Raw genomic sequence first — 25,971 nt, 5'->3', positions numbered from 1 at the left:
TCATATCAAAAGCATGAATTGTTATTGGGGAAGACCAAAGCATTGGGAATCCACCATGGCCAAATAGCTAAATTTATATCTATTAGTAAGCCAATTTGAGTCTATGTAAATATGTGTTAGCCTTTTTTTTCTTTTACCACCACAAATGTCTACCCTTTTAAATTTAAACATTTTTCCTACCCTTTCTAAGCTAAATGGTAAGCAATGAGAGTCTTATAAATAGTTTGGTGCTTGTAAATGGGTTTGAGGATATTGCAAAAGAATAAGTGTGAGGTTTAGGTAGAATATTTGTGTGTATAGCCAAGAAAAGAAAAAGGGATGGACTAGTGTCACCAAAGAAAAGAAAACAGAAAATGGAAAAATATATTGAAAAAGTGTACGTTGTGCAAAACTAGTGTGAGTGAGAAAGAAAGAAAAGAAAAATACAAAAAGAAAGAGTGTGGGTTGTACAAAAGGGGAATAAAAGTTTTTATTAATCTAAGTAGTAATTTTTGGGTTGTGAAAAGAAAAGCGGTGTTACAAAGCACTTAGAATCAAAAAGAGTTTTATAGGATCTCAACAAGAGAATTGCTTACTAGGAGACTTAAAATTTGGCAATCACCTTTCCCTCATTTCTTAAACCCTTGCCTTAAGCTCCACTACAACCAAAATCAAAGAACTTGTAATCCAAGAAAACTCATTCAATGATCATGCATGTGGAGAAAATATGAAAGAGCAAGCCTAGGGAAAGCATGTCAATTGAATTTCTTTTGAGTGCAAAAACTAATCATTAAATAATTGACTGAAAATAATGAGTTATCCATGTGAGTTTGATGGTTAGGCAAATTCGGTTCAAATTAATCCCACGTGAACCATTATGGTGGCACACATGGCATATGCATATATTTTGATGAGCATGACTTTCCAAATCCAATTATTAGCTTTGCATTTCGAAAATTTGGTTTCTAAGCTTGCTCAATTGAAAGTACTCAATCCACTAAATCATGGGTTTCTAGGGAAAAATGGTCAAATCAATAAGGATGCAAGTGAACCTTTTAGTTTGCTTGTGCTAGTTTAGCTTATGTTTTTGCTTGAGAACAAGCAAAATGTAAGTGTGAGGTATTTTATGCTTGTGAATTCTTAGTGAGCACTATTATGTATTAGTTATTTTGCCTATTTGCTATGTCTTAGTGTTATCATTGTTTATAGACTCGCTTTTATTAAGTGAGCACTGATTGTTTAATGAGTGGTCTATCCCTATGTATCAACGTGGTACCACCACAACTTCTTGTCTGTCTATTAATGACAGTGGAAGGATATGTAATAACCATTCTGGCTTGAGATCAATATATTGGCTATACCTTCATTCAAAAAAAAAAAATTGTTATTGTGGTTCAAATTATTGATTCGTTTTCCACTTAAAGGTCCATTACACATTATTTTCTCGATTTTAATCTTCTAAGAGACTTTGAATAAGTTTTCAGTTCTTTCACCTATAGTATTCAAGGTCCAACAAAATAATTTTTCATTGTTTGTTATATTTAGTTTTCATTGGGTTTAATGGTGCTCCTTTTTCAAAGAATTATTTCACATTTTTAAGGCTAAAATCGTATCGGTCTTGATCTTATTCACATTTTTCCTGCTTGTGAACTCGAGTCATACCCTGGGTTTAAGGTGTGACCAACATCATGTGTAATCTTCAATCTTAATACATTGTCGTATGCCCATAAGAGAAAAAAAAATTAAGTCAAATTAAAAGTGTTATTAGCACATCCCTATTTTCTTCATACATTTCTTCTTTAATTTTTTTTTTATCTCAAGAAGCCCATATTACCCCTTTACTAATTCTCCTATGGGGCAAAAAAAAAAAACAAAAAAAGGGTTGCGGGCATCTCTCAAACTTCATACACGGGCACCTACGAATTTGGTCTTGCCATTCAACGAACCGACAACTTTCACACTTCCAAACTTTTTTCAAAAAAAAATAAAAAATAAGGATCCTTCAAATCGATAGCCAAAGAAGATGGTGATCACCGAATTAATTTGAAAGAAAGAATGAGTTTGAGATATCGTTTCCAGGGATGACTAGGCTCAAGTTGTGACATATCAATAAGATTTTCTTGCTTCTTCTTCAACACCGAATCATGAAAGGGTTTGAGTTCTACTTCCATTGCAAACCTTAGCACAAGGGTTTCAAAATCTTGAACTTTGTGATTTTAAACCCTACAGGTTTTGAGTTTTATGTCGTCCAGTGGGCCAAAACTTTTTGGGAGAGGATCGTCTCCTAATCTTCTTATCTTCCTAACCTACCTAACCTTTCAACAACAAAATGACACATGTCCAAACTTACATCCAATGGCCTACAACAAATTTAGGTTTTTTTATCTCCATTTTTATTTGAGTTCAGGTTGCCGCGCAGTTGGTTTTGTTTCCCTCGCTTTCTCCTTCTTTTGATCTTTGGCACTCTTGATGAAGTGGAAACACAGTCATGAAATTCAATGGATACATGCAGAGAGATCTAATCAAAATTTCAGAACTTTAGCTTTGATTCTTCTATCAGAACGTTAGCTTTGATTCTTCTATCTATCTCACTTTCCCTGCATTCCATTACGACATGTAAGTGTAATCCCCTTTTATTTTGGGTTTTCTTTTCTGAACTCTCTTCATATTCTGTGTTTTAGAGTTTAGGAACTCTATATTTGCTATTGACAAAGAGGAATTCCTTGCTTCATTAATATTACAGAAAAAAGGACCCAAAATGCAATTTTCATTCAAGTTTCGATCTATTCATGTATCTATTGTCTTTCGTATATTGATATCAAACCATAAGAAAGCATCAAGGCGATCTTATTCTTGTAGTTGCATTGGATTTGGCCTTGCTTAGTAAAGTGAAAAGTATGAGAGGCTAAGGGACAAATTTTTTTGCTATATTGGTTGTGTTCTCTATATTGATTGTATCTTTTCAGTTTACTGTACAAGGAATTGGTTGCAGATGGATAATGCATTGGGTGCAACAGATGTTAATGTAGAGAATTTTGATTTGGAATTGGATTGGAAACCAAGAAAAGGAATGGAGTTTGATTCTAAACAAGCAACTTATGACTTCTACAATAGATATGGAGGAAAAGAGGGGTTTAGTATTAGAAGGGAGAGTCATGCTAAGAATAAGAAAACTGGTGAAATCACTTCAAGAGTATTTGTTTGCTGTAAGGAAGGTATTCGATCCAAAGATAAGAGGGATTACATGATTAGAAAATCCAGAGCAGAGACACGAACATGTTTCCATGCTGAGCTTTGTATTAAATTGAATAGGGAGAAAAATAAGTTCTTTGTTACCCATTTTGTTGAAGAGCACAATCATCCTCTTGTGGTGAAAGAATGTTCCCACAAGCTTCCTTCGCAACGGAAAGTACAAGACTGTCAAGACATTGATATAGACTTAGCACATAATTCTGGAATTGGTGTCACGTCTCTATATGAGTTGATGGGTAAGCAAGCACGTGGAAGAGATGTTCACTACTACAATAAGTTAATCAGACGACGGAGTTTTGGAGTTGTGTGATGACCAGCCTCACTGTGGTCTAAACGAGTGTTGTGTGATTGAAAAATCACATAACAGTGAATTCACCGTTGTGCAATATCCATTTCCTCAACAGATATTTAGTTCTGTTGTGCGAATTCTGCCAGGCATGTGCCTGGCATGGCATGCGCGGGGATGCCTCGGCATTGACATGGCCATTCAGACAACAGAAAATGAAATTTAGCTGTTGTCTGAGATTCATCTCACACAACAGAATTTTGTTATTTTCTGTTGTTGGTTGTTAGTTCACACAACAAATTCTTTTATCAACCATATATTGTGTGAGCAACATTAGGTTTGTTGTCTGAGCTTGGTTCTCACAACATTGTTTTGAGCTGTTGTTTGTTCATTATGTATTTCATACCTGGAATATCTTTTCAAAAATAATGCTCCATATTACCACATAAAACCACACTAATCCATATCATATAAGTGGCATTTTTCAAACTTCCAAACATTCAAGTTATTAGATAATACACCAAACAAGAAAGCATTCCTAGCTGCTACCTACACATGAATCAAAAGCATTATTCCTAGCTGCTAGCTAGACCCATGAATCAAACTTGGTAGCTCATATGCTGAAAGGAGGTAATCCATGGTACTTGCTTCTCGAGCTCTAAGATCCCACTCCAAAACTCATTTACGTTGCTTCTCGAGCTTTGGATCATTGCCGCAGGGTGGACATCCTTGGTTATGGTTCTAATGTCTTCCTTCCCAGTCCTCACTGTCATAATTGAAGACTGTTGAAAACCTGAAAAATGTTAACAAAGACATAAGCAACATAAATGACCAGGAAAAAAGACCAGAAAATTGAAGGAAAGGCAATATATTCAGCAATAACTTATGCAGAATGAAAAGAGAGAAGTGGTGATGCATAATCATTTTGGCTGCTGTCATATATGCCATTTGAATAGCTCATTAGTATTTAAGATGCTGTCATTTAAGCGCAGAGACAATCCTTCAAAGAAAGAACAATAGTCTAGTTAAGAAAAGATAAGTGAATCTATCATGCAGTACGTTTTTACTCTATCAATATAATGATGGCAAAAAGCAACAGTCTAGTTAAAAAAGGATAAGTGAATTTTTTAAAAAAAAAAATCAAGCCCTAATGAGAATAAATTGAAGAGCAGAGCTGAACAGCTGCAAATGATGATAAGCCAATTGAGTCAAAAAACAAACCTTTCAATCCCTTCTTCATCTATATGCTTTCTTTGTCTCTACGCTTCCTCAGTTCGCCAACAATGTCCAAAATAAGGGATTTGATGACCTTGCTGATGACGAACCTAACAACCAATCAAAACTAGAGTCTCCACAACATGAGCTTTACAAGCCACTAACAGCTATAAAGACAACAAAAGAAACCAAATTATAATTACATTCACTGGATGACTTTTTCAAACTCAGAAACAAAGAATTTCTTTATTAAAAAAAGAAGCAATTTTGATTGCTGAGAAATCAATATGATGCTTAAACTGAAGTACAGGAATCTCAGTGTGTGAAGGCAATGTTGCTACGCACTTATAAACTGTCCAAAAAATGGCAAATGATCAAGAGCAGATAAATATTAGTGAAAAGCAGCATGACATTTCCTAAAACTCTCGAGTTAATTTCAATATGGACCCGTAGTGTATTTCTAGAAATGCACAGACAACTTACATAGGTACTGTAATTTCCAGCCATTTACAATATATAAGCCCTTTTGGAAGTGGAACTCATAATATCAACAAATTTGCATCGGACAGTTTCAAGATGCAAATTAACTGAACATAAAACTATATTACCTTTGCTTGTGTGTGTGTGTAACTGCTCGCAAATTGCTTCCTTATTTATTCAGCCGCAAGTCATGAAGGGCAAGGACACAATCTTGCAACTCAGATGGTTTATAACCAGAATAGCATTGCAAGTCCCAGCTGAAGCAGGGATACTCATAAACACCAAGTTAGAAAATATATTGGAAAGATAACATGCATAGGAAAAGGGACATGGAAAATGAAGGAATTGATATACAAATTTAATCTATCATTTAGCAACCTTTCTATCAAGAAAACAACATTAGATGAATTAGAAGATACCATTGTTAGCCACGTAACATGAAAGTTAACAATGAGTTTAACAAGATCCTTTGGATCCATTGTGTTGCTCAACTACATCACAAGATACCATTGTTAGCCACTTAACACATGAAAGTTACATAAAAAACTAGAGAGAGAATAAAAGACAAAAGTTGTAACGTCCCGAACCCAAATTCACCCGTTTACTAGTCATTTGGACGGTAAACGACCTTTACTTTCACTTTTACTTTCGGTTTAGTACTTTTAGTGGCCCTAAAAGTCTACTTTTTGTTCGGGTCAAAATTTGAGAAAATGTTCTTCATGGAAGTTGTAGGGGACGTTAAACCGAGCGCGTGCATATGTGGTATGTAAAAATCGGAGCTCGCATGCGAAAGTTATAAGCGAAATAGTAAAGTTACTGTTCATTGGTAGTTAGTATATATTTGAAATTTTTTACTATGGCCGGTAACTCTTTTCTCTCTCCCCCTTTCCCCCCGTTTTCTTCTTCGTCTCCCCGAGCTGTCGCTCTCTCTTTCTCTCCTCTGCAACTCCGGTTGCTTTCTCTTTCCGGCCACCAAAAAGCGTGAAACCGGTGGCTACGGACTCGTCTCGACTTCCTCTTGGCGCTGGCGGTGGTGGCTCACGGCGGCTTGGCCAAAAAACGACGCATCAAGCCTTAGAAGTTTACTGTAGCAGTTTGAGTCAACGCCGATTTCTTCCTATTCCGGCCACCTCCGACGACGAACCATAATCATTTGGAAGCGGCTTGCGATGTAGATGATGCTCCCCAAATATTTTGCAACGATTTGCAGTGTAGAGGAAGAATCGACGATTGGAAGATTACGGTCACTATTCACAGTTTGAGTTCAAGCTTCTCCTTAATTGTTGAGGTACTTCCGCTCATTTTCTAACTTAGTTACAGTTGAAAGAATTATTGGGTCCGTTGAGTAGGTGCTGCTGCCAAAGTTTGGTGGCCATCGGAGCTGGTGGCGGTGGCGGTGGCGCCGCCACTGTGGGCGGCGGTAGCGGCGGCTAGGGTAGCTTTTTAATTTCAATTTCTGGCTAGTTGAATTCTATAATTATCATAGAGATTGTATGTGAAGTTTGGTAATTTTTGGAGGAGTTTGGAATTAATTGTGAATTTCCGAAGTTCGAAGTTTTGTGATTGAATTGTGGGAAATCCGGCCGTCGGATTTCCCTCATTTTCATTGTGGATTATGTAAATTGAGGAATTGGTGTTGTGGAAGAGATTTGGGTGGAATTTGAGAAGTAATGGAGATAGGGATTTTCGGGTTTCGTTTAGGTTCGTAATTATTTATTCGGATTGTCGTTTATGGAAATGTACTTGTGTACAGGACGATGTTGCGAGCTACGGCTAGATGAAGGAACTCGTTTACATGGTCGCCCAATAGTACTGTGAGTGGACTTTTGTTTTTAAATAATGATGCATGCATTTATTTCTTATAGTAATGCTCTAATTATTTATCGTATTACATTTTGAGCATATAATTGTTTTCGGATTTTGATTTCGATTTATCTCAAGGAATTACTTTCATTGATGAGTTTCATGAAGTGATTATAAATTATTCCAGTTGTGATTTTCGGATATTAATTTTGTTATGCCCGGATTCGAAATGATGATTTATGTTGTTTTTCAACAAAGTATTTTCTATGGTATTTATTTTAAAGTGGAATATTAGTTCATTATTGAACTTCCTTGCTTATTCATTATTGACCCGAGAATATTTTGGCGTGTGGGACACGCCGTTGATTTACTGATCTTTCCTATTTATTTATCGACTTTCGATTTTGGCATTGGGAATGCCTTGATGATGATTTTAGAATTTGTTTTGTTTCGGTTTACGGGGATTACGAGAGATGGGGGAAGCCTTATGTATTTTGGATTTACAGGATTTTCGGTTATGTTTCCCTGTGCCATACTGAGGGGTGATTTTATCATGCTAGCATTGATTTTCCGCCTTTGTGGCGCGGTGATGGGATCACCGTAGCCCTTCCGCCTTTGTGGCGCAGGTTACTGTCTCTGTGACAATAATTCTGTAGCCCAGTATCCTATCGCTACACTTAGTGGCGTAAGGGTATATTACGGGAGTTATGGGAGTTCTTTAGCCTGGGAGGCTATCACCCAACCAAGCATGCGTGGCTTATTCGTATGGCTATCATCTTCCCCTATTTATACTATTTGACTAGCGGGGACTAGTCTGAGTTTCCTTAACCAGCGGGGCTGGACTTATATTTTCGAGTTTTGAAATTTCAATCTTTTACTCTACTGTCGTGACTAGCGGGGCTAGTCGGTTTTCTGGAGTTCAATGTTTTTCGGATTATTTTCTTAAGTGTTTTATAAATGTTGCATGCATCCGGATTTTATATATATCGAAAAATGTGGGAAAGTATAAAATCCATTTGGTTTATATTTGTTTATTTTTGTCCACTCACGCTAACGTTTTTATGTACTTTCCCCTGGGCCCTTCGGTTTCAAATGCCCAGTTTGCAGGCGAAATTAGTTGAGGTCGGGCGTACATGGAGTCGAGGCATAGCCAACAGCATTGCTTCCGCGTACTCATTCTATTTCTGTTTTCTTTGTTACCTAGTGGATTAGTATTGCTCTGATAACCTATGGGATTAATATTGTTTTTGAGTTGAGACTGATATTTGTGAAATTGGAGTTGTGATTTGGGGAGCAGATGGCTCCAGGAGATTAAGGATGGATGATTTAGAAGTGTAAATGTTTTCCTACAGGTTTTGGGTTGCCTACTTTTAGGGGAAGTTCCGCCAAATTTTTGGTAGAATCTCTTCTAAAGTGGGCCCCGCAGGGCCACTTCGGATTTCAGGGTGAAATCTGGGGCGGGTCCTGTCAGTTGGTATCAGAGCATTAGGTTGTTAGGTTCTGTAGACTCGTTTCTATTCTGTTACCTTATATGCTTGGTGTTGCCCAGTACCTCTCGAGTGATGGCCCGACTGCAGCGGTTCCCCATCGTGTACTCTTCGGTGCTGTGGTATCCATCAAGTGTGTAAGGTACAAAGCTAGTTGGTTTTCTTCTGGTGCTATGCCTCTTGTACGCCGACCTCTTAGGGATTCCGCTGCGTATTGGTCTCCTTACATATGCACCTTTCCCTGGTATTGGTAGAGTAAGGCTACTCTACAGATTCGAGTTGTGCTATGAAATGTGATTCGAGGAAATGTTATGATTATCCCTTCCTCGATGCCGACAAGTTGTTGGGGCATGGTTAAGGTGCGAGATGGGAGTTTTATTTTGTACCCGATGGTTAGAGATGAGCGACCATTGTTTTGGGCTGTCGCTGAGTACTATAATTAATTCAGAATCAGGATTGTTGTTAGAATTGGAATTAGTAGTAATGATGGTTCTTACCTTGAATTGAGTTTTGAAGAATGTGTTACTTGATACGATCGGCCCTGTAAACGGCATGAGGAATATTACTGGAATTCGATGGAGATTCTTTGTGAATCTCATTGTTGGAAATCATTTATAGAAAATTCACATTGGAATGTATTTCAATTGGACACCTTATGTCGGCGTCATGTACGCATCACCTTTGGTAGACAACAGAGAAAATTGAAGAGATGTCCTGGGTTGTTATGTCTAGAGGCTGTGTTTTCAAGTGGCTATGGTCACTGATGTTGGTAAGTGGGAAGAGATAACAGTAAATGAGAATTTTAAATAGAATGAAATTTTTTTTAAAAATTGTCGATTTGGGTCGTTGACCTAACCAGGGTGTATGAGCATAGTTTTGCTCGGAATAAAAGAAATTGACTTTAGATACCACAACTTATAGTTTTGTCTACCTGAGTCTTGGATGGTATCGAGTAGGGAGATGAACATGAGTGGGTTTTTATAGTTATGTGCTTGAAGTTCTAGAATCGGTAGAATGCTTAAGGTTTTATAATAGAGTTACTGTTTTGGTCGGTAAATAATTGGGAGAGTTGGAATCAACTCTTCGTATGTGATATTATATAAATGGGTGTCCGTGGTTATCCACTTTTGAGTGAAACAGTTACACATAAGATTGGGGAATAGCGGTAATGACCTTGTTGGGTGTCCATAGAAGTTCGAACGGAATTACTATGTGATACGGAATCTGATTCGAGTTTTGAATCATGGAGCCTTGAAGGTTGAATTGTGATAGGCTCTTGGTGGAAGTTTTGCCTGACGGATGGGTTGTGATATGATATTAACGGTTGGTGGAATAACTTTAAGGAAATAAGTTTTCAGTTGGATCCGGAAATATTTTAAGTCAAGGTTTCACCAGGACTCTTGATATTTTGGGTGGAAGGTATTGTAGCATGTTTTTAAGTGATGTACTTCAGTGATGATTACTTTGAGGAAATTGGATCATTATTGTAGTGGGACCACGTTCGGATCCGGATATCGCTTAGTGTGCTACAAGATATTGGACGGGTGTCCTGTGATTTATATAAAGGATTGTTCAGGAAAGATCTTGTGAATTGTGTTAGCTACCTTGGGGGATTGATTATTGCCTGAATCGAATATACGTAATGGATTCTTGTTATAGCTGAAATTTTATAAGTTAAGCGTCGATCGAGGAGCGGATTTGTGGCTATCTTATCCTCTTTTCGGTAAGGACCGTCGTCCTTTATCAGCATTGGCCTTAAGTTAAATAAGAAGAGTTGACTATATTCTAGTACTTGCAAGTTCAACGTTGTTTGACATGACTGATATTTGGTGATTCTTGTAACATCAGATAATGAACTTCTTTGATATCTCATTTTCTTGTCTTGGGAGTTAGATTTTTGTTTCTGTGGTACGCAAAGTGTTACTTGTTTAATTATTTGACTTTGAGCTTTTCCATTTGGGCTCTTATTCGACTTTCTCTCCAGGTTGTATTGAGTAAAAGAGTTTTTGCAAATTTTTGCTTAGTAGTGGATAAGACTTTTCGGTAATGCTTGAGGGCATATCTATACTTTAGAACTGTTGAGTCAACAAGGGATGCTGTGAATTTTATTGGGATTGTGGTCTCTGACTAGATTCCAGCTTGAGGATTTTTTTTCATTTCAAATGTTGAATTTCTTTTCCTGTTGGTCAGATTTTGGATCAGATTTGGAACAATTTCTAGTGTTGTTTGATGCATCATAGTCCATTAGAGGTATGTGTCCATTAAAGGATTTGACACATACAGAATTTAGAACTTTTCTATAATGTCATACCTGTAGTAGAATTGTTATGAGGTGATGTCGGACAGATGGTTGGAAATGTTCTACTTGGGACTGGTGGAGCAGTTATGAGAGAGAGTTTTTCTAATTATCTAAGGAAGTTATTTTATTTGAGTTTGATCAGAATTCCAATCAAGTATTTAATAATACGGATAGTGGTGTTTTCGGTTGTGAGAATTACATTGGTATATGGATTAAGAATATCAATTGGGGCAACAGAGATCAACGAGAACGACATGGATTCAACCAGATTTTAGATCTATGACTATTAAAGAAGTGTAGCTTCGGCTAAGAACAACTTGAGTGTGATGCATCTTCTTCCGGATATGATTCGTTGAGCTGGAGTAGAGTTAGTAGTTATAATTCTTGCTTGCACTGGATTTTTGAGGATGTGGTACATGACATGGTAGTTAAGCGAGTACTAACTTGTAAGAATTATTAGCAGTTTTGATCGGAGACATTTGTAAATAGTAAATTTCTTGTGACACATTTGATTTAGAAAAGTTTTTCCACATTATCGTATTTATAAAAGTTTTTGAGTGAGGTGTTATATGTGTGGCCAGTAAGGTAGCTATCAAATGAGTTTTCTTAGTCGGCTCGGAACGTCATCTCAAGGCTGGACTAATGATTTTAGTCAGATATTAGAGTAGTGCAGGGGAAGTGTAGTGGCCCCATAATCTACTTGATTAAGAACTTATAGGTTCGTTTGAGGTCGACCTTTGTATGTTTGACAACTATGGGACCTTTACGTGAGCGACATTCGATTAGGAACTTATGCACAAACAAGGAAGTGCTGTCTTGTGGTAGCTAAGGAAGTGATGTCTTTTGGAATTGTTGATTAGCAGTGACCATCTTGTGGCATGGTTATCACAATGTTGTTGGTAAATGGGTTGGATTTTCACTAAGCGACTTTTGTGAGAAAGTTATGAATGCTATAATTTTAACAGGGTGATTTGTGACGTTAATACCATGTGTTATCTGAGCTAACCATTGAAATGAATTTTCTTTTACACCGGAATTCATGTACTTGCGAGTTTATGGTGCTACATGGTTTAACAAGACAAGTGAATCGACTTTGGACGTTGATAATTTTGGATTATAGGCATGTCTTCATTACTTTTGTAGTGGGGATCATAAGAGTTTCTGTGGTTGTTGATTTGAGGTTGCGAAAAGGAAAGCTTAATCTAAGTTAGAGTTGGTAAGTTTTGAGATTGTGGTATTTTGAATCAATTGGTGTGTTCTTTCTTTCTAACCAGCATGAAATTTCGAGGGCGAAATTTTTATAAGAAGGGGAGATTGTAACGTCCCGAACCCAAATTCACCCGTTTACTAGTCATTTGGACGGTAAACGACCTTTACTTTCACTTTTACTTTCGGTTTAGTACTTTTAGTGGCCCTAAAAGTCTACTTTTTGTTCGGGTCAAAATTTGAGAAAATGTTCTTCATGGAAGTTGTAGGGGACGTTAAACCGAGCGCGTGCATATGTGGTATGTAAAAATCGGAGCTCGCATGCGAAAGTTATAAGCGAAATAGTAAAGTTACTGTTCATTGGTAGTTAGTATATATTTGAAATTTTTTACTATGGCCGGTAACTCTTTTCTCTCTCCCCCTTTCCCCCCGTTTTCTTCTTCGTCTCCCCGAGCTGTCGCTCTCTCTTTCTCTCCTCTGCAACTCCGGTTGCTTTCTCTTTCCGGCCACCAAAAAGCGTGAAACCGGTGGCTACGGACTCGTCTCGACTTCCTCTTGGCGCTGGCGGTGGTGGCTCACGGCGGCTTGGCCAAAAAACGACGCATCAAGCCTTAGAAGTTTACTGTAGCAGTTTGAGTCAACGCCGATTTCTTCCTATTCCGGCCACCTCCGACGACGAACCATAATCATTTGGAAGCGGCTTGCGATGTAGATGATGCTCCCCAAATATTTTGCAACGATTTGCAGTGTAGAGGAAGAATCGACGATTGGAAGATTACGGTCACTATTCACAGTTTGAGTTCAAGCTTCTCCTTAATTGTTGAGGTACTTCCGCTCATTTTCTAACTTAGTTACAGTTGAAAGAATTATTGGGTCCGTTGAGTAGGTGCTGCTGCCAAAGTTTGGTGGCCATCGGAGCTGGTGGCGGTGGCGGTGGCGCCGCCACTGTGGGCGGCGGTAGCGGCGGCTAGGGTAGCTTTTTAATTTCAATTTCTGGCTAGTTGAATTCTATAATTATCATAGAGATTGTATGTGAAGTTTGGTAATTTTTGGAGGAGTTTGGAATTAATTGTGAATTTCCGAAGTTCGAAGTTTTGTGATTGAATTGTGGGAAATCCGGCCGTCGGATTTCCCTCATTTTCATTGTGGATTATGTAAATTGAGGAATTGGTGTTGTGGAAGAGATTTGGGTGGAATTTGAGAAGTAATGGAGATAGGGATTTTCGGGTTTCGTTTAGGTTCGTAATTATTTATTCGGATTGTCGTTTATGGAAATGTACTTGTGTACAGGACGATGTTGCGAGCTACGGCTAGATGAAGGAACTCGTTTACATGGTCGCCCAATAGTACTGTGAGTGGACTTTTGTTTTTAAATAATGATGCATGCATTTATTTCTTATAGTAATGCTCTAATTATTTATCGTATTACATTTTGAGCATATAATTGTTTTCGGATTTTGATTTCGATTTATCTCAAGGAATTACTTTCATTGATGAGTTTCATGAAGTGATTATAAATTATTCCAGTTGTGATTTTCGGATATTAATTTTGTTATGCCCGGATTCGAAATGATGATTTATGTTGTTTTTCAACAAAGTATTTTCTATGGTATTTATTTTAAAGTGGAATATTAGTTCATTATTGAACTTCCTTGCTTATTCATTATTGACCCGAGAATATTTTGGCGTGTGGGACACGCCGTTGATTTACTGATCTTTCCTATTTATTTATCGACTTTCGATTTTGGCATTGGGAATGCCTTGATGATGATTTTAGAATTTGTTTTGTTTCGGTTTACAGGGATTACGAGAGATGGGGGAAGCCTTATGTATTTTGGATTTACAGGATTTTCGGTTATGTTTCCCTGTGCCATACTGAGGGGTGATTTTATCATGCTAGCATTGATTTTCCGCCTTTGTGGCGCGGTGATGGGATCACCGTAGCCCTTCCGCCTTTGTGGCGCAGGTTACTGTCTCTGTGACAGTAATTCTGTAGCCCAGTATCCTATCGCTACACTTAGTGGCGTAAGGGTATATTACGGGAGTTATGGGAGTTCTTTAGCCTGGGAGGCTATCACCCAACCAAGCCTGCGTGGCTTATTCGTATGGCTATCATCTTCCCCTATTTATACTATTTGACTAGCGGGGACTAGTCTGAGTTTCCTTAACCAGCGGGGCTGGACTTATATTTTCGAGTTTTGAAATTTCAATCTTTTACTCTACTGTCGTGACTAGCGGGGCTAGTCGGTTTTCTGGAGTTCAATGTTTTTCGGATTATTTTCTTAAGTGTTTTATAAATGTTGCATGCATCCGGATTTTATATATATCGAAAAATGTGGGAAAGTATAAAATCCATTTGGTTTATATTTGTTTATTTTTGTCCACTCACGCTAACGTTTTTATGTACTTTCCCCTGGGCCCTTCGGTTTCAAATGCCCAGTTTGCAGGCGAAATTAGTTGAGGTCGGGCGTACATGGAGTCGAGGCATAGCCAACAGCATTGCTTCCGCGTACTCATTCTATTTCTGTTTTCTTTGTTACCTAGTGGATTAGTATTGCTCTGATAACCTATGGGATTAATATTGTTTTTGAGTTGAGACTGATATTTGTGAAATTGGAGTTGTGATTTGGGGAGCAGATGGCTCCAGGAGATTAAGGATGGATGATTTAGAAGTGTAAATGTTTTCCTACAGGTTTTGGGTTGCCTACTTTTAGGGGAAGTTCCGCCAAATTTTTGGTAGAATCTCTTCTAAAGTGGGCCCCGCAGGGCCACTTCGGATTTCAGGGTGAAATCTGGGGCGGGTCCTGTCAAAAGTTCCAAATACAAATAAGTTCAATTCGATTATGACCATTTTAATCAAATAGGCCTAGTATGAGCGTGCTTCAACAATTAAGTCCAATTAAGTATAACATAGAGAAAAGATTTGTTGTTATCTGATAAAGTTTTGGTTTATTATACAATTACTATATCTTAGTGAGTGAAAATCTAAACTAGTTGTATTATCAAACACAACATAATAGAAATAACATAGAATATTGTGTTATTGTGAAGCACTGACTTATCCAAAAAAGTAGTAAGCATCAATAGGTTTACACTATTATAAGCATTAAAAGAACACTAATAAAGAATAAGATTGATTAAGAGTATTACAGAGCTTTACCAAATGTGTTGAAGTATGATGCTGCAAAAGCATCAACCGTCATGTCTGTAGCCAAGTCGAAACCAAAGCTAGCTTTTTTGCTCACCATTAAGTTTCTTTGCAATCTGTAGATAATAAGGAGAAGTTGATTTTGAAAGTACCTGCATCACATAAAGGCTCTGTCACTATAATTGCACAGAAGCCAACAAAAAAAAAATCCAAAACATGTAACTTCTAAAGAGGTGCCACATTGCAAAGTTTTGGCGGTGGCGTTCTAGTCTAAACATGAAAATCTAATCAAGGTGAATAAGACAAATGGGTAAAACTAATATATAAAGGCATGAGTGTTGTTCAATCAACGTGTTGCTGTTCTACAAAGGGTGAAACTAGAAGCAATTGATGAATGATATAAGCTTTTAATTAAATATAAAAGCTTTTCTTTGTTCCATGTGGTGGTGGCTTGTTGTCAAAAGGTTCTGGACTCTTGGAGTATGATGCCTCAAGCAATTGAAGAAAAATATAATGCTAGGTTATAAACAAGTTCAATCAAGAAAGGAAGAAGCATAAGCCGACAAGACAAAGTTCACCAAGACTACCTCTACCAAAGTTTAGCAAGGAAAATGCTGCAGAGATTTTCTTTGGGCTTTCATTGAACAGTCAGCTTACAAATGACCCCCAACCTAGTCTAGCTAATGCAACTATCAAAGACTACAACATCTAGTTTTCAACATTGCAATTTTGTCTCAGTATTTCCCACAATTTTCAAGCACCATGTCATAAGAACCAAATACATACCAGTTTGAGCCATCATCCATATTTGAAATACTAAACGAGTCCAAAGACTTGTTAGGCAAATCCGAAAAATCCACCTCCAGCTGGGTCCCCAGAAAATTTATTGGCAGAAGAACAAAAGCCCCAATAATCCCAGTGAACCCAAACACCGTCAAACTGCACACACTCAAAATAAAAAAAATAAACCCAATTCAAAATGAAACTCAAATTCAAATATCCAATATACCCTTTTAACACTGCTAGTCCCTCCATCACCAACCTAAAGATGAAAATGTGCAATGATCGAAGACCACAGCATCCAAACTGGTGACAGACGAGAGCTGATCTTCAGAGGACTGCCATGCCCGTCTAACCCAGCCTGCCATTCTTCCCACCTAAAAATCAACCAACCGCACACTTTCGTCACATTATTCAAAATCATTCGAAGACAATAAATAACGTAACATAACAATGAAATTTGTAATAATCGCTACCGAGAGATCTAACCTTGACAATATTCATTTGCCCACCAAACATAAGAACCACACTCATCTCAAGCATAACTCTGAAGTTGTCCCTAATGTTATTTGTTATTGGCACTGAACTCCTTGAAGCTCTCAGCACAATCACCACCCTGAAGAAGAAAAGCATTACCCATTAAGGGGTAAAGGGAAAAAAGAAAAAAGAAAAAAAAAACCCCCCAATTTCTGATTTTGATTTCACTATTGGGATTTGGAAACCCTATTCGCTACTGAAACGAGCTCGTACCTGGCAGATATCACACTTGGGCATCTGGGAAGCGGAAAGTGAAACCCTTTAGTGCTTGCTGGCGAGCATGTTGGCGGCGTGGACCTTCTCGTCACAGGCCCAGCGTAGCGCCGCCTCATCGGCGTAGCACAGCACGTTCGCCTCCGCCATCTCGGACACCTTCGTCTTCAACATCTCTTCAATTGACCCTAGTTTGAAGGCAAGGAGGAGATAGAGAAAATGGATCTGGGGCACTCTATCTCCCATGTCGCTGAAGAGGAAGATGAACAATCTAAGAGAATGGAACCTAAGAACCCTAAATCTAAGAGAAACTCGCAATTACAAACAAACCCATTTCAATTTCGCAGAGGAGTTTGCCAGAAGACTAGGACGGAGGACAGAGGAGAGAGTAAATCAGTGATAGAGAAGAGAGGGTTTCACGTTTTGTGAGAAGGGAGAGAGGCAATTGGTTTTGTGAGGACGGAGGTTTCGACACATTCAGTAGGCATATGTGTATTGGTTAGAGGAACTGAGGAAGTAAATGGGTTGCTATTTTGGAAGGAGTAAGTGGCTGCCGGGCTTGGTGGGAGTAAATGGGACTATTGGATTCAATTAAGTTGTTTGGTGGGGAGACTTCAATTTGTTTCAAGCTTCTCCAACAACAGATCAATAAAGCACCGTTGTGTGAGTATATGATGTCAAAGCAGGTTGGGAGGGAAAATTTGCCGCCTTTACCCACATAGGTTTCATTAAATTGAAATTTTGCTACGCTGTGCAATTTACTTCCATGCTCAGACAACAGAACGATGACAATCTATTGTACAAATTTGTGCATTTTGCACTAGATGTACCTAGTAGGATTTCTCAAAGTTCATACAACACTTTGTTATACAACAGATAACAAAAAACTATTGTGTGATAGCTCAAATTTCATTTTGATAAGCTCGTTCTGGGAGGGAATTATGTGCTCATTTCCCTCCATTCTAGGCCTCACGTTTAGACAACAGAAAGTTCTAAACTCAGTTGTGCAATATCTTCCTAAATTTTTTTTTTCAATTTGCTTACATTCACACAACATAAACAAATTTGTACCGTTGTATGATAGAGTTTGTGTTAACACACAACAGCATATTTTTGTTTTGTTGTGTGATGAGCGTTGTGTGTTTAGATTTTTGTAGTAGTGGTTGTTGGGTATACAAAACAAGATGTGAAAAATTACCTTAGATCAAAGAGACAAAGAAGCTTGGAGTATGGAGAAGCTGGATTTATTATGAAATATTTTTCAGACCAAACATTGGAAAACCTTTCATTCTACCATGCTATACAATTAGACAGTGAGGAGCAAATAACAAACTTATTTTGGGCAGATGCTAAAATGATCATTGATTATGGCCAATTTGGGGATGTTGTTAGTTTTGATACGACATACAATATTAACAAATCTAATCGACCTCTTGCTGTGTTCGTTGGATTCAATCACCACCGTGAGACTATTATATTTGGGGTGGCTTTAATGTATGATGAAACAGCAGATTCATTTATATGGTTGTTTGAGACTTTTTTTAGGGCAATGTCTGGAAAGGCTCCAAAGACAATATTTACATATCAAGATGCTGCAATGGCAAAGGCTCTTCAACATGTTATGCCAGATACATATCATAGGCTTTTCAAATGGCATATGATGCAAAATGCCATAAAGCATGGGAGTCATTTTTTGACAGAGGATGGTGGAATCACAAGTATTTTGTCAAGGTTCATGGAAAATATTGAGGAGGAATATGAGTTTATATCTGCTTGGGATGCTATGCTTGATAAATATGGTGCGCGTGACAATACTTGGTTGAGTAGCATATATGATTTAAGAGAAAAGTGGGGCTTTCCGTATGTTAAGCGAGCATGGTCAGCTGGAATAAGAAGCACTCAACTGAGTGAGCTAGAGTTTTAACTCTGCCTTGAAAAAATATTTAGACTCTGACCACAATCTGTCAGAGTTTTTTACACACTATGAGAGGATGGTTGCTGATAAAAGGTATAAGGAGTTACAAGCAGAATATGCCTATTCTGAAAATGCATGTCAAAATGCTATATGAAGCAAGAAAAGTTTACACTAAACTAATATTTGAAGAGTTTCAAGATCAATTTGAATCGTCTCTTGAAGCTTCTATAACAGATTGTGTTGATGTTGATGGTGGAAAGATATATACTGTGATTAGAGATGGCTACTCTAGAGAACGGCAAGTGAAGAGATATAGTGATGATATACTCTCTTGTAGTTGCAGATTATTTAAGATGAAAGGGGTTGTATGTAGGCACATTATCAAGGTCCTTATACTACACCAATTTCGGAATCAGACGACAGTTTTTCACTGTCGTCTGATTATAAGGTTTACTGTTGTCTATCTCAATGTCGTCTGATACATGAATCAGACGATACCAGAAAACTGTCGTCTGATAAAATTTAGTACAACAGCAGTTACTACCCAGTCTGTTGTCTGAATACCACAAAGAACAACAGAGTTGGTACCTTCACTCTTGTGCAAAGCAATTTCAGTTGGCAGATCCTGGAAGGATGGGACGTGTAAAGAACAGTTGGAGAACATTTTTTTGTAAAAAACTGTTGTCTGAAGGACGCTTGGAGATCAGCAAAGTAATTGAATACTATTGACTGACTTTGAACCAGACAACAGAAAAGTTGTTAAAGCCATTGTGTGTTATTGCAACCTAAAACAAAATATGTTTAATAACTATTGTAGATAGATGATTCAGACAACAGTTTTTTCTTTCTTTTTTCTTCATGTTCATTTGTTAGACAATGGTTTATTGTTGGTGTTGAATTGTCTGAGATAGAAGAGAATACATACATTCTGTACAATTGAACAACACATCCTTGATTCCAAAAACCATTTCATTCCATAAGCAATATTCATCCCAACATTTACAAGGAATTAACACTGCCTAGGTGCCTATAAATACATAAACCCAAAAAATATAAACTTGTCCATAAAACGTGTCCATTGCACATTAACCATGCCTATAACTAAAGCAAATGTGATAGTGATCCCTTTCCGGCATCCTAAAGTGTCCTAGAACATAAATTTTCCTTGCTGAGATGCTGCATATAATTAACAGAGAACAAAGGCTCAGGGCCTGCTTTGTTTACTTTAGCTTATTCACTGAGCATGTCTACCATTCTAGGAGTAAGTGGAATCCACAGGTGCTCTCCATAACCTACATCCATAAGTAGAAGTAAATATATGCAACTAATGACCTGGAAACTGGAAATTAGTAAACTGTAGGCTGCTGTTTAAAGAAGATCCAAGAGACAAAACATGAACAACTTGGGCTTAAAATTATATCAGTTACCAAAATGGGATATAAGATGTTAAAGAAGTCTGATAGGAAATTTCAACTACGCATTTCAACAAACACCTTAGGCATAAGAAACCCAGTGTTCTATTTTCCAAGAAACAAAGATAGTCACTACACCAAAAACTGCATCACACGACGGTGAAAAAACGTCGTCTGATTTGAAGACTCACCGTCGTCTATCTCGATGTTGTCTGATGAAAAATCAGACGACGGTGAATTCACCATTGTATGATACAAAGTCAGTCGACGTATATTTCTTAACACCGTTGTCCAAGAACTCGACAGATGCCGGACACACCCATGCGCAGTACTTGTGCGCAGCAGTTCACATAACAGAATTTGCTTTTTTGCCGTTGTGGGTTGAGATTTTCATACAACAGTTTTGTAGTTTAACTGTTGTGTGATTTAAAGTAAGACAACTGTGTTCTAGTATTTTCTGTTGTATGAGCTTAAAACTAGACGACGTAACTTATTGAAATCCATTGTGTGATATATATAATTGCGTTGTGCGAATACCCAAATTTTGAATGGATATAAATTAATAGTGAACAATTGGAATACAAATTGAATGCAAACCATCAAATGATCAACATTTGTACCAAAATCATTGTGATACATCAATTCATAAAATATTGAATTTAAGGAACATTGCTAAAGCATTCATACATCTCATAGACTAAAAACCATTTAAGTTTCCTGGTTAAGTTTTACATGATGAAGGAAAATATAGCTTGCTGCATTGCTTTGTACTCCACGCTCGATCTCCCAAAGACTCTTTATGCAACATTCCACCATTTAGTTCCTGACACAATTAACAAATGCAATGAAAACAAAAGGGATAATGCCTTACTATGTACATAATATACAAGCATTTTAGAATTAAACAATTTATAATATACAAGCAAGAAAGAAACAGAGAGTGACGTTCTAGCAGTAATTAAAAGTATGATGCCATAGGTATAAAATGCAAGAGATCAATCACTTGCAACAAAGAAAAAAGTGCCACTGATCACTTACATACCACACCAAGATAAGAGTACGTTCTGACCTCTTCTTTTGTCCAAGGTATCAATTGTTTGAATGTACTAGTGATTCATCTAGTATAGCAAAAGATATCATTGATCCTATTAATCAAACAGAGGATGTCATTCACCAAGTAAAAACAGAAGGTAATAAACTAATAGGAGTGTCCAAAAAAACATTGCTGACTTTATTTTCTTAATGAATACTAAAGAGCATCAGTGATCTCTTTACCTCAAGATTGTCTGCACTTGATGTTCTTTGCAACACTAAAACCAAATTGAGGCTACATTAGCAGCAGGAATATTGACAATTTCAACCGGCTACTTCGAGTGTCCTCTTCCCTGTGAAAGAGTCTATTAATACCTCCACGCACGTACTTTCTCAGCAGCATGGTCAACTTAATTAGAAAATTCACCAAAAATTCATTGCAAATCCAAATGACAAGGAATCAGTTTTCAAACAAGCATTGGGATGTCTAGTTCAATATACAGAAAAACCAGAACTTAAATGATTCAAGTAGAAGTTCAAATCTCAACAGAAAATCAGAGGAACATTTAAAATTCTGGAACTTTCTCAATTACAGACCAAACTTGGAAAATTCACAGAACATTCACTTTATGTCGAAATGCGATGAAACTTTCCAGATCCTTTGCTAACTAACAGAAGTAAAACATATCAAAAATTCAGGTCATTTGGAGGTCAGTAAGTTAGGAAAAAGAAATACCAAAGAAGGCTGTACTGCAGGACAGTTTCTGCAGATTTCTTTCAAAATACCAGAGGTATCATAATCCTTAAACTGATGGAAGGAAAATGATTATAATTTCACAATGAGACCTATAGTTAACAATACCAGAGTTCTTGGCATCCTCGATCTTGCCTCATCCACTTCTTCTTGGCTCTGGGTTCATTGGGGTGACTGATACCCTTTAATTGGCAAGGATCACACTCCAAATCAAACTAAAAGTAAATGATAAATAAAGGAAATTAAGACTCTAAATTTATATGTGCAGAGGAGAAACTTCAACAATTCAGTTGTATTCTTAGTAGTACATCCTCGACTAGGTGGAATTTTCACTTAGCAAGGAAGACATATACAATACTCTACTTTAAACGCAAGGACCTTCATTTGAACACTACTTACACGGGAAACCATATTGAACCGTTTTCTCTAAAGCTTGTAAATACTATCACATTATGCAAACACTTGCTATCGAAATACAATGACAACAACCAAAATAAGCAACAGATGACATCAAAGTGACCTGTTGATAGTGGTGCTTCTGAACACATCAAAACCTTGGCACAGGTCAGTTCTCATTCCACTGCTCGAACACATGATTGCTATAAAAAACAATCTCTTCTACTGATAACCTGCTTCACCAGAAACATTCCTTGAATTAGAATTAGAATAACCTCTTCAGAGAACAGAATTTCAATAAAATGCAGACAAAATCTTTGAATCTGAAACTAATCCAAATGAAGACAAACCATTGACCAAACATAATATGATAATCATCCAACCAATTCCCTTTGACCCTTGCAGCCTTGCTGTCTCTTTCATATGAAGACAGAAATCATAGAATGAATACGTAACCAGCCAGATTATAATCAAACAAGCCACAATCCCACAAAGCAAAATTAATTTTCAAACGAAGACTCACAGTCGCCGCACTTCCGCAGCTCCGATCTGCAGCTCTTCCTCAGTTCGGCTTCCACTAATTCACGCTCCCCAAGTAAGATTTCAGGCTGTTTAATCAAAAACATAGAGTCAGTTACTCAATTTCAACCAAAACCCATCAATTTCAAGATGAAATTCAAACTTTCAAAGTGCTTGTTTGAAGAAATCGTACCTGTTCTGTGCATTCAGATTGGAGTATGGAGACTTGGAGAGTTTTGAAGGTTTTTCATCCCAAATCTCGGTTAGGCTATAGCCCAAGGAGCCTCCTACATAGTTCCGCCACTCATACATTTCAATCTTGTTCCTGTTAAAATCCATACCCACAAAGAGAGCCGATGAAGAAAGGTTTGCATTCGGATTTTGGGTTGGCTTGTTTGAGGTGTTAGCCTGCGATTTCAAGAGTGAGAAATCAAAACAAGAGAGGTAGAGGCCGAGAAGCCGACGAGCTAATGGAGAAAACCGAGATATGGATCGGAAACGGTGGTAGACGAGGGAGGGTGGGGGTTGCGGTTTTGGTAGATATGATTTTGATTTAGGTCTGACCTCTCTTAAGTCTCAATTGGAGAGAGAGAGAGAGAGAGAGAGTTAAATGTGGGTGGGAAAAAGAAGTGGGAAGTTCAACTTTTGGCAAAAACAATAGGCGGGGCTCCTGTTTTTTCTAAGGCATTAAGTGTGCCCTCGAGTTGCCTAAGGCAATAGCCATTAATTTTTTTTTTTTTTTTTTTAAATCAGACAGACAACGTATAGATACGTTTACGTTGTCTGATTTGTTACATAGTTAAGGGAATGAAAGATGGAAATTTCCCGCCTCTGCAATCAAAATGTTAGGTTTCGCGCTTAGGCTAGTCATTTCTCATTCACACAACAGAAATAGTTCATTCTGTTGTTGGAACTTGCAAGCATAACAAACAATTGCAGCCGAATTTTCTCGTTTTGGGGGGAATGAATGTCATTTTGGAGCCATTTCCAAATTTTGGTATTCACTTGCACAACAGAACATTAAAAACCATTGTATGATGATTTGCAGGTATACTCCTACAACGGAAGTAACTAAACTGTTGTCCAATTTAATGACATCTAGGGTACAATTTGGAGCCAAATTTGACTCAATGGTAGGAGGGAAATATGCCGGTCTTTTTTTTTCATTTAGACAACAGATAATCTTTCTTTCCGTTGTGTCATCACCTCCTAACTAAAAGTTTTAGAATTTGAGCATCGTTATACAACGAAGATTTATTAAATGTGTTGTATGATTCAATTGTCGTCAACAGACAATAGAGGATTTGTTCTCCGTTGTGTGATCACCGTTGTGTGATGCAGTTTTTGGTGTAGTGAGTTTAACACCTAGTATTGCTGTGTTCAGAAATTCCTGTAGCAGACCTACAACTTTGAAAAATCATAAGTAATTCTAGAAAAATCATTTTTAGGAGATTCCAATTCTGAAACAATCCTTAAGATGTCTACTGCAATCTGTAAGAATATAGTAACTTCAAATTCCCAACTGAACTGTACAATTTTCAGTAAAAGTTCAATTGGGTCAGAAACTCAGAAACACAAATTCACATTTGCAGAACCTCTTTTCTACCTTGAGTTTTAACCAATATATGAATCCTAAATAGAAGAGAGGGGGGGGGGGGGGGGGGAGGGGGTGGGTGGAGACCCAAGTAAATAAAATTCAAAAAGAATCTTTTCCAGTATAGATTTGCTTGATATCACTAGATGTTCCTTTTATAATAATCTTTTTTTTTTTACTGAAAGATGCCACAACAAAAAAACAAATGGACTGACCTCTAGAGGTTGCCTATGAGTTCTTGGACACCTTCCTTGCCTAAAGTATTCTTCAGATAGTTTGCAGCAGCTGCAACCTCCTCAGCAGTTACTTTCCCATCAAAATCCCTGCACACATAATTTAATGCTGATAAATTTTGCTACGAGAACAAAATGTTAATACCATACATCAAAGCTGAGCATTTTTATCACTAAAAAAAAATTCAAAATTCAAACCAACTGTGGATCGAATGGTAGATGCACATCAGGCTGAAACACGTTCAGCCAACTCTAATTTGAAAAATCAAGTAGCATGAAAATCTAACAAAGACTTGTCTTTAAATTACCAAAACCATCAATGTTATGGACTCAAATTCTTGCCCAACTTAATCCAACAATTGTCAAATAGTGAATACCAAGGTAATAAAGCTCTACTCTTTTTCTTGTATTTTCATTTAACAACTCGTATTATTAGTAGACATTCTCATTCTCCAAAACTAATCCAATCCATTACAAAGCTATAACTATAGCATTCTCTATCTATCTCAACATAAATTCAAAACACAACATAGCATGTCTACACAATATTTCTTTATGATAATATTAGTACTCAATATTGGCAGGAGGGTTCAAGTATCACTATTATCCAAAATTGCTTTATGATAATAAAGGAACAAGAATGAAAATGTATCACTGTTATCCAATATTAGCTCAGAATATTTTTTTCCTTCACTCTTGGTGAACTCAGAACATTTATTTTAAATCCAAGAAAACTAGGCTAAGTATTATTTTCTTAACGAGCAAAATTCATAAAGTGGTTGAAGTGCAAACAAATTAAACAAGTAAAAGAACCATTGCTAAAGCAAAACAAACCAAACCCACTTCATTTGTCTATAGGAAATCAAGCTAAAATAAATAACTACGCATTTATCCATATACATTGAAATTGTGGAGGGATGAACAGCAAATCTGATTACAATTTGGATAGAAGAAATGGGAAAAACAAAGTACACCCAATACCAAGTATGGATTGAAAATTTTGTTTCAAAAAAACCCACAATGATTTGAACTTTCAGAAAGTGAAACAAACTAAGACCCAGAAGCATGTACCAGTAACAAAGGCGTAAGTCCTCAAAACTTGATTTTCCCAACAAGTGTTTAGTTCAACAAACATCAACAATTAAAGAAAATTTCAACCCCAAAGAATTGAACTTTGAAACAGAGATTGATCAATTGGAACAGAAATTGCATACCCAAAAAACAAAGAAATGGGAGCGAAAAGGTAAAGGCCTTTTGTGTATTGGGTTCTTCTCATCGTCTCTGCAAAACAAGAAGAATTTCAGTTGCTTTACCATTAGTTATTCAAAAATTAAACCAGAAGTGAAATTGAAACTCTAATTTAGAAATTAAACGCATACAAAATTCTTGGAGAAAATTTAAAAGGCAAATTACTGGTCACACCCTCATCTT

At 37.2% G+C, this 25,971-nt stretch overlaps 1 protein-coding gene and 4 long non-coding RNA genes across 9 annotated transcripts; 2 read left to right on the top strand and 3 right to left on the bottom strand.

The window, feature by feature from the left end:
- The first annotated feature begins 2,971 nt into the window (after positions 1-2,971).
- Positions 2,972-3,643, top strand: LOC133737493 (protein FAR1-RELATED SEQUENCE 5-like). Its single transcript, XM_062165031.1, has 2 exons — positions 2,972-3,467; positions 3,636-3,643. Exons 1-2 carry the CDS (start codon positions 2,972-2,974, stop codon positions 3,641-3,643), a joined length of 504 nt encoding a protein of 167 aa, XP_062021015.1.
- A 288-nt stretch (positions 3,644-3,931) lies between these two features.
- LOC133739645 (uncharacterized) lies at positions 3,932-17,339 on the bottom strand. 5 transcript variants are annotated; one of them, XR_009860719.1, is made up of 9 exons: positions 16,686-17,337; positions 16,425-16,551; positions 16,198-16,312; positions 15,942-16,094; positions 15,168-15,307; positions 5,632-5,703; positions 5,341-5,469; positions 4,739-4,899; positions 3,932-4,310 (listed from the first exon to the last, which is right to left on the bottom strand). It is a non-coding gene; the product is annotated as an uncharacterized LOC133739645 (long non-coding RNA). The 5 variants fall into 5 exon arrangements; XR_009860721.1 differs by having other exon boundaries at positions 4,739-4,842; positions 5,341-5,703; positions 16,686-17,339; XR_009860717.1 differs by having other exon boundaries at positions 5,341-5,703.
- Positions 5,715-15,174, top strand: LOC133739646 (uncharacterized). Its single transcript, XR_009860722.1, has 3 exons — positions 5,715-12,832; positions 13,298-13,358; positions 14,448-15,174. It is a non-coding gene; the product is annotated as an uncharacterized LOC133739646 (long non-coding RNA).
- Positions 17,340-20,597: 3,258 nt separating the features above from the next.
- On the bottom strand, positions 20,598-21,435 carry LOC133736260 (uncharacterized). Its single transcript, XR_009859474.1, has 3 exons — positions 21,288-21,435; positions 21,055-21,157; positions 20,598-20,835 (listed from the first exon to the last, which is right to left on the bottom strand). It is a non-coding gene; the product is annotated as an uncharacterized LOC133736260 (long non-coding RNA).
- A 499-nt stretch (positions 21,436-21,934) lies between these two features.
- On the bottom strand, positions 21,935-23,373 carry LOC133735582 (uncharacterized). Its single transcript, XR_009859141.1, has 3 exons — positions 22,907-23,373; positions 22,718-22,802; positions 21,935-22,427 (listed from the first exon to the last, which is right to left on the bottom strand). It is a non-coding gene; the product is annotated as an uncharacterized LOC133735582 (long non-coding RNA).
- Positions 23,374-25,971: the final 2,598 nt, after the last annotated feature.

The sequence above is a fragment of the Rosa rugosa genome, chromosome 3, assembly GCF_958449725.1.
Source record: "Rosa rugosa chromosome 3, drRosRugo1.1, whole genome shotgun sequence".
In the NCBI taxonomy this organism is placed as follows: domain Eukaryota; kingdom Viridiplantae; phylum Streptophyta; class Magnoliopsida; order Rosales; family Rosaceae; genus Rosa; species Rosa rugosa.
Note: the sequence above shows the minus strand (reverse complement) of the source record. Positions and strands in the feature narration are given on the sequence as shown.

Coding starts and splice junctions, on each gene's coding strand:
- LOC133737493 (XM_062165031.1), top strand. CDS start 2,972: ATGGATAATGCATTGGGTGCAACAGATGTTAATGTAGAGAATTTTGAT.